The sequence below is a fragment of the Haematobia irritans genome, chromosome 3 (assembly GCF_050003625.1).
Source record: "Haematobia irritans isolate KBUSLIRL chromosome 3, ASM5000362v1, whole genome shotgun sequence".
NCBI classification, from domain to species: domain Eukaryota; kingdom Metazoa; phylum Arthropoda; class Insecta; order Diptera; family Muscidae; genus Haematobia; species Haematobia irritans.
The window spans coordinates 147832277-147841798 of record NC_134399.1 but is presented as its reverse complement, the minus strand read 5'-3'; the positions used below and the strand labels follow the sequence as shown (position 1 = coordinate 147841798).

The 9522-nt window shown below is 35.4% G+C and overlaps 1 protein-coding gene across 1 annotated transcript; it reads left to right on the top strand.

The window, feature by feature from the left end:
- The first annotated feature begins 6594 nt into the window (after positions 1 to 6594).
- Positions 6595 to 7573, top strand: LOC142231240 (tRNA N(3)-methylcytidine methyltransferase Mettl2-like). Its single transcript, XM_075301858.1, has one exon. The coding sequence runs from the start codon at positions 6611 to 6613 to the stop codon at positions 7571 to 7573; it is 963 nt and encodes a 320-aa protein (XP_075157973.1). The 5' UTR covers positions 6595 to 6610.
- Positions 7574 to 9522: the final 1949 nt, after the last annotated feature.

Here is a 9522-nt window from a genome sequence, read left to right as displayed (position 1 = left end):
ATTTCGAAGAGGCAAAAGTTCACTATTCCGAAATTAGAAAAGTTCATTAGCTAATTTTTTGCTTTAGAAAAAAGAACATACGAAGTGGTGAACTTCCTTGTCAGAGTGGGACCTAAACAAACGATAGAGTGTAATATGTTAGATTGGGCTAAACATAGCTTAAGTAAGTTATATCAAGATAATCTAGACCAGTGTTGCCAGGTAATTTTGATTCTTCACCCCCCCCCCCCCAAATCATAAGAAAAAACCCTAAATTGGTCTAGACTTTTTTCAAAAACCCCCAAAATTTTTAAGAACGTAAATAGTACAAAAAGAAGGCCAAAATTTCGTTAAAAAGATCCTGTAGTGATACACTTTAAAAATTAAATTTAACACAAATATATAAACTAAAAGAAGATTTTTTTCTAAGGAACAACATTTTAGAAAAGTTTTTTTTTTTATTATATTTCATGTTAGCCTGATACCGAAGAGGAAATTTCCCAAATGTTTTCTCCATAAGGAGTTAGCATAAAGGGCCCAAAATTGAGTTATCTCTCTCAGCCAGATCTATACTAAAGGCTGTGGAAAGGTTCATTCGCCCGAACCGAAACATGTACAGTCCAGGCGTGTATAGATTTGTATCTGGCGTTTTCTTTTCAATGGCTCTATTGACCATGTTCCTTAATCTATATCTGTCCATAAAGCTCGAAAAGTAATTGTATAATTAGTTATTTTTTTATTCTAAAAATTTTCTTTTGAAGTACATAAAAATCATTAGATAAAATCATTACACCACCTGTCACAAATTGGGGTTCGATTCCTGCTTCGACCGAACACCAAAAAGTTTGTCAGCTGTGGATTATCCCACCTCAGTAATGCTGGTGACATTTCTGAGGGTTTCAAAGCTTCTCTAAGTGGTTTCCTTTCGGACTCAGCTATAAAAAGGAGGTCCATTTACATTGAGCTTAACATGGAATCGGGCAGTGATAAGAGAGAAGTTCACCAATGTGGTATCACAACGGGCAGAATAGTCTAAGTGATACATCGGGCTGCCACCTAACCTAACCTTGTTTTTAATTGTATCAGATATTAAAAATGCCCCATCAACAGATGCGTTTAAAAAAGAATGTCATTGCATACCTTCTTGTATTTAGGAATTCATGCCAGAATTGTACCAAATTTTGTTGAGAATCGCTCCACTTTATAAGGTCTAAGATATTTTTTTATCCCCAAAAAAACCCCCAAATAAATGTTACCTCTAAAAATCCCCTTAAACGTGTAAAAAACCCCTAAATTTGGGGGGGAAACCCCCAACCTGGCAACACTGATCTAGACTCCATTGTAAAAGCACAGCTGGCGAACTTCTCTCTTTACAATGAGTGTTGCCCCATTATATGGTCAGCTCAGTTACAAGCAACGTCATTGTCATCAGTACTACTGAGAGTGGATAAACCACCACTAAACAAGTTTTTGGTATTTGGTCAAAACTGGGATTGAATCCATGACCCCTATGGCGGGAATGCTACCTATTACACGACACTGGCTTCCGTGTGCAGAGTGGAGAAGATGCAAAATGTGATCTCGATGTCCAAACTCCCCAAAATCCGCAACCCAGTGTAATCCACATCAAACGGCAACTGAATCTAGAGATAGTCGACAAGCACCAGCGCAACTCTGAAGCAATGTAACCTTGGTACAAGTTAGAGGTGTGCGCGTGACACGAAATTCTCGTGACACGCGTGAATCACGTGAGTCGTGAACAAAATCCAAGACAACTCTCATGAATGTGCGTAAATGGGACTAAAATAAATACGTACGTGAGCCTGCGTGAGAAATAAAATCGGTTCGTGAATGTCCGTGAATAAAATTTCTGCAAAATCACGCTCACAAAAAAAAGATTTAATTCATACTCGTATGTTAACTGAAATTAATTTAGGTCTCGAACTATATTCTATTTTTGAATTTTGTTACCTCTGCTGATTTCCTTTTGGAAAATGTCGTGAGTCAAGGGAATTTGTCGTGAATCGTGGATGAGCGTGAGTCTTTAAAAGTAGTTCGTGCGTGAGCGTGCGTGATTACTTGTTTTCATTCCACGAATGTTCGTGAGTGGGATTGGCTGCGTGAGCGTGTATGAATAAAAATTTTGTTTCATGAATGTGCGTTAGTGTGAGTGAAATTTCAGTCACGCACACACCTCTAGTACAAGTAGATTGTGGTAACACTAAAAACTTCCGCTATAAATGTTGTGATGCGATCTCAGTAACCTTTGGCAAAGTGACGGTAACTGATCTGAAGAGATTCGCGTGGCTTTTAAACAGACAGTTTTCTGAGCATGTTGAGAGAAACCGAGCAAAGAAGAAGCACATATCCCTAACGGCAAGAAGCAAAGTTAAGTTAGATTAGGCCCGTTACTTTAGGCACAATTAGAATATTCCGTTCGTGGAATTTAGTGATAAAAAGTCTAGGACACGTAGAGTGAAACAGGCAGTTCACGGTACTCGGGCCCCTTAGTGAAGACATCTATGTTCGGTTAGACAACTACCTTTCTGATATTAGCAGTTATTTCACTGCTAGAAATTTTGAGGATTTCCGCCACCAAATTCTTAGCCACACTATTCACTACATGAACAACAGAAGTTCACAGACAGTTGAATACTAGACTGGGTGTCGTAACAACTTCCTTAATATTCCGAGAATCATTACATTCGTTGGTAAGCCCTGCAGTACAAACAAGATCCTTAAGTTTGACAAAGAAACCTTTTTGACTATGTTGGTTTTTTGGCATCCAAATCCTCACCTAGAAGATAGATGACAACCATCCGCAAATGTAAGGGTTGACAAAGAAACCTTTTTGACTATCTTGGTTTTTTTTTGCAGTACCGATGCAAATCCTCATTTAGTAGATAGATAGATGACAACCATCCGCAAATGTAAGGGGTGACAAAGAAACCTTTTTGACTATCTTGGTTTTTTGGCAGTAACCATCCAAATCCTCATTTAGAAGATAGATGACAACCATCCGTATATATAAGGGTTGATCTTCACCTTCAAGGGCACGAGATCTAACGCAACAGAACAGACCCTCTAGATAAGACAGCTTTGAACAGAATTCATGGATTACTAGATGCCGTTCATACTGTAGCGGATGCGGTGAGAAACTATAAAGTTAATCCTGATCACGGAGTGTGAACACCGCCATGGCACCGGGGAAAGAGACCTCCCATGGCGGTTAGTTTTGGCCCAACAAGGAACAGGCAAGTGCAGCGGCGTCAATTTTTACCTATCAGTGATTAATAGTAAACCTACCCGACTCACCAACTGTTAGCTTTGGGCTCATTTCACCTTAGAAGCAAAGTTCGTTGATCTGGATACAAAAATAGAAGATAACACAAAACCATCCACATCAACCTAAAACGATCACCTGGCAGTATTATTTTGAATTATTGAAAAAAATTGATCCCACTTTGAAGCCATTTTATTTAGAAAAGGTGGATCTTCGGTGCGACGGTACTAAAACAAGAATAAAGCAACAATTTCCCAAAACATATGTCCTTTTGTTGTAGGCTAAGCAATAGAGCTATCCTTTTATATCGCTTTTGGATATATAAATAGTTAATGCTTTTCTGTTAGGAGACAGTTATGCCTAATACTTCTTCACTTACCCTATTTACGATTAAGACATAATTTTCAGTAGTTATAATGATCTATTAGCTGTAATTTCCAAAAAAATACTGCCAAAAATATAAACAATGCATAAAAATGGAGATGTGTCAAAATTGGCATCGCTACAGCAGATTTTAATATAACATAGAAGGGAGCTATATGATGCTAATACAAACTCCAGAGATGACAAATTTAGCTAAATCAGTTTATATTAAAATGTCTGTAGTAATAAGAATTTTATTATTTAATTTTATCTGTAAATCAATTTTTGCGAATTTAAAGTGCGATAAAGGCCATAAAAACGATACCTGCTGTAATTCAAATATCCATTAATATCGATCAGTGTGAACTATTTCCATGCAATCAAAATCTATGTGCAAAAATATTTGCTTTTCCCTGGTGCTGGCAATGAAGTAAATCAGGTCATGAAATCTGCTGCAATAGAGTGACACGCGTAAAGTTAATTTAATTTTATTCAATCAAACAAAAATTTTTTGCTCCACATTGAACATTGATGGCATTCATTTCCTTTACCCAAGGGTGGTGGTGATGGGATGATATGAAAATCTGCAATGTCAAGCATTTAAGGTGCAAGAGATTAAATCGAATTCGGTTGCATAAACTGCCGGGAAAAAATGCGATTATAAAACATTAATATTATGTCACATGTAATTATGTTAAAACCTCATTAGCCGCAAATTAAATTAATATGTTATTGTTATTATCGTTATTTTTATAATCGTAGTGGAATACCTTAATTAATGCTGCGCAACTGGGCTCTAAACTGCCCGCAGCAGTAATAAACTTCCGTTAACACACACTTTGGTCAATATGCAAAAAAAAAAAATGGAATAAAATCAAATGAACGTAATAGTGCGGACGGAAGCTAGGTAAAGTTCAACAGAGCGTTAAATTAAGGCGGTCCAAGGGTCATGACGCAGAGATATTGAACAAAATCAAATGCATGCCATGGTCAGGACTATAGGAGGGTTGTTTCATTTGACTTCCAATGATACAACAAGAGAGCATTAATCATGGGACTTCCGATAGATTTGTATAAAGTGAGCTAGTTTCAATTATATTTGTTGTTTTTATGTCTCTTCCTCTGATAGATGGAAATGACCAGCGTATGCTATTTTACCATTTATTATATGGGGAACAGTGGGTCGATTTCCATAAAAAATATTCCAAGAATTATACTTTTGGGTTCCTTAAAAGATCAATTCGAGAAGATAGTTGGAAAATTCCATGAATTTTCTACCTGACTAAGCATCAATTTCTTTCGCACGGGCACCATCTAGAATCAATTCAAATATCAAATATATCAGTATATACGTTTAGTTTTATTATTTTTTTTTTAATTCAGGCCAGTAAGAAATAACCAAAAACCACATTACCCATTTTTATTGCATGCCGGTTTACGTTCTCCCTAAACTTAAAGTAAATTTTAAGAAGTTAAGCTTTTAATGATATATAAAAAATATAAAATACTACCCTAACCCGGCCCGTTTCACTGCGCCACACTAAAACTGAGAGACTGTTTGCTAAAAAATCAACTATATCCATCTCAGAATATTTCGATACGATTATAAGATAATCCATCTTCCCTTCTAGAGTGACCAACAACGCGGGTTTTTTAAAAGTCGGTTATTTTCTTGATTTTAACAAAACGGGATTTTTCCCAAACCTGCATTTTTGAAACAAATAATCGGCATAATCAGTTCAACATGTTTTCATAAAAACACGTAAGTTTGAAAGCAAAATTTAGTTTTATTGTCTGAAAAAATTAAAGAAAAAATTATTTCGAGAATTTATTAAAAATTGGACTCATTTTTTTTAAATAAAATGTAAGTTATACCTATTTACAAGTGTTTTTATTGTAGTTCATTAAAATATACAAATGTATCTAAATTTGGCATTGAATATATGAAAACCTTATGTCGGATGTTGAGACTTGAAAACACCGGTTCTACCGGTCAACTGAAAATGGGATTGTCACAAAAACCGACAATCGGTGTAAGAAGATAAACCGGTTCACAGGTTTTTTATTCCCTAGCTTTGATCACTCCAGTCCCATCCCACCTAATTACAACTGCATAAAAACAATTAAATCAGACAAAATAAAAGTTCTTATAAAAATTGACATGCTCAAACACTCTCCACCTACCCTGCAGAGTGAAAGAAAATTGAAAAAAAAAAAAATTAAAAACCCTTTTTAAAGCCTATATATTACCAAAACTTTGGAAAATAAGTAATTAAATTGATTTATTTCCATTAATACGATAGGGCCAATTTATTAGCTAACAAAATAATTCCCAAAAATTTTATCATTTTTCACACATCACATTTTCTCTAATTAACCAATTTCATAGTCTTCCTCACGTTCCTTACAAGTTCAAAGTAACTCGAAAAAGTTTAGATTTATACTCTCCTAAGGGAGAGTTTCACTTCCCCGGAAAGCTCGTCGCTTTCTTTCATCAAATTTCATCCGATCCGGCTGAAATTTGGTACATGGTGTTAGAATATGGTCTCTAACAACCATGCAGAAATAAGTCCATATCGGTCCATAATTACATATAGCCCCCATATAAACCGATCCCCCGATTTGGCTTGCGGAGCCTCTAACAGAACCAAATTTCATCCGATCTGGCTGAAATTTGGTACATGGTGTTAGTATATGGTATCTAATCACCATGCAAAAATTTGTCCACATCGGTTTATAATTATATATAGCCCCCATATAAACCGATCCCCCGATTTGGCTTGCGGAGCCTCTAAGAGAACCAAATTTCATCCGATCCGGCTGAAATTTGGTACATGGTGTTAGTATATGTTCTCTAATTGTATAGCAAAATAGTAAACATGTGTGAGGAGGACTCTGAAAAGCGCCCAGTTTTTGGAAATAGATTTTTGACTGATGAAGATGATGTGTTCAAGCACAATGCATGGTAATTACCTTTTGAAGAATATGCACACTATTTTCATGCAATACATTCTTCGCAGACCAAAGACGACTCGTATGCAAGACTTGGAGTTGACACGGCATAGAAAGAAACCTGCTGGAGGTGGAAGAGAGTTATTACTTAAATCTGAAGTTTTTAATTTTAATGCTTGGGACAATGTGGAGTGGGATGACGAGCAAGAGCAACAAGCTTTGGAGGCAGTTCAGAAGAATTCAACCATGAAAATGGCAGATGAAGATAAAATAAAATTCAAAAGTGACGCTGACAAATTTTGGGATTCGTTTTATGGTGTTCATCAGAATAGGTTTTTCAAAGATCATCACTGGTTATTTAGTGAATTCGCAGAGTTAGCCCCAAATAAGGAAATACAAGAAAGCAGAAATATATTCGAACTTGGATGTGGTGTTGGCAACACGATATTACCTATACTGAAATACAGTAACGAACCAAACTTGAAGATATTTGGCTGTGATTTTTCCGCCAAAGCAATTGATAATTTTAAAGGTCACCCAGAGTTTGATTCCAAAAGATGTAAAGTTTTTGTAATGGATGCTACAGCTGAAACATGGGATGTACCCTTTCAACCAGAGTCACAAGATATAATTGTCTTGATTTTCGTACTATCTGCCATTGAACCAGCCAAAATGAAAAGAGTTGCTGAAAATTGTTTTAGGTATCTGAAGCCTGGTGGCTTGGTACTGTTCCGAGATTATGGCCGATATGACTTGGCTCAGTTGCGATTTAAGAGTGGTAAATGTATAGAAGATAATTTATATGTTCGTGGTGACGGAACTATGGTGTACTTCTTCACTCAAGAAGAGGTACACAAGTTGTTTGTGGACGTTGGATTTGTGGAGGAACAAAATGTCATAGACAGGCGCTTGCAAGTAAACCGAGGACGTATGTTGAAAATGTATCGTGTTTGGATACAAACAAAATACCGCAAGCCCCTGGTAGGAGATAGCTAGCAAAATTGTTTATACAAATAATTAAATTAGATATAGTAAAGAATTTAAAACTATTCCTATAAACGGGGAGTGCTGCAGTAAAAAAAAAAAAAACAATGACCCTGCAAAAATTGGTCCACATCGGTCCATAATTATATATAGCCCCCATATAAACCGATCCCCAGTTTTGACCTCCGGAGCCTCTTAGAGGAGCAAAAGTCATCTGATCCGATTGAAATTTGGTACGTGGTGTTAGTATGTTGTCTCTAACAACCATGCCAAAATTGGTTCATATCGGTCCATAATTATATATAGCCCCCATATAAGCCGATACCCAGATTTGACCTCCGGAGCCTTTTAGAGGAGCAAAATTCATGCCAAAATTGGTCCGTATCGGTCTATAGTTATATACAGCCGATCCCCAATCACACAAAAATTGGTCCATATCGGTTCATAATCATGGTTGTCACTCGAGCCAAAAATAATGTACCAAAATTTTATTTTTATAGAAAACATTGTCAAAATGTTATTTCTATAGAAAATTTTGTCAAAATTTTATTTCTATAGAAAATTTTTTTCAAATTTTATTTCTATAGAAAATTTTTTCCAAATTTAATTTCTATAGAAAATTTTGTCAAAATTTTATTTCTATAGAAATTTTTTTCCAAATTTTATTTCTATAGAAAATTTTTTCCAAATTTAATTTCTATAGAAAATTTTGTCAAAATTTTATTTCTATACAAAATTTTTTCCAAATTCTATTTCTATAGAAAATTTATTTACTTCTATAGAAAATGTTATCAAAATTTTATTTTGTCAAAATTTTATTTCTATAGAAATTATAAACTTAATTATATACGTATTTAATCGGCCACGTATGGACTATGTGGTATATATTACGGTGTTAGCAATTTTTAAGATACCTTGCCATCGGCAAGTGTTACCGCAACCCAAGTAATTCGATTGTGGATGACAGTCTTCAGTAGAAGTTTCTACGCATTTCATGGTGGAGGGTACATAAGCTTCGGCCTGGCCGAACTTACGGCCGTATATACTTGTTTTTTATTAAATTTCCCTGTCAAATGGATTTTCCATATTTCATCCATATATGACTACTGTACATCTCTACTACCAACTAAGTTTTTTTGACGTAATTTATTAAAGTTCAAGCGACAAATTGAAAAAATAGAGAAGGCCCAAAGCCACCACCCATCAAATAGAGAAGCTCTTGTATTTAAGACCTAATCGAAAACTAAAATTCAGCACTGTAGATGACATTTCAACAATACAAACTCCAATATATAGCTGCTCTCTCTCTTTCTTTCTCTCGCACATAGAATCGAAAACATATCCATTGCGAACGATAAAGGGATACTAATAAGGCTTGCTGCATAATTTATTTCAATTTCTGGCTACACCGTGTCAGATATATGGTGCAACAAAAACAACAGCAATAACATACTAATAATAAGCATATTACAAGTGGATAAATTTATATCAAGATAATATCCTACGTGGTCAAAATGCACAAGGACCTCAACACCATTGCGGATGAGCACACACAATTCGTTGTGGAGACATACATGAATTGGAATTGGAATGATTTCCTCTTACAAATGAAATAAAATAATATCCGTAAAATATTCTATAGTCTTTCAATGTGGCCCAAGAAAACACAAAACAGAAAATAATAATTGATATTACTTTAGGAAAGAATGAGGAGGCAGCGTGATCATACGTGACTGGCCATCAAGTATTTATTGTCTCTACGGGATGGTGGAAGGAAGTCGAATGTAAATTTTGTATTCTTAAGAAATTAAGTTGATTGTGTTATTTGATATTAATGTGCAATGTCTTATGTTCTCGTATATGTACAGGGTGCCTAATATTGCAACCATACTGAAAAAAAAGCATTCCCGGTTCCAAAGATTTTGTCATTACCTTAACAATGTTGGTATTGATTCCGAGCC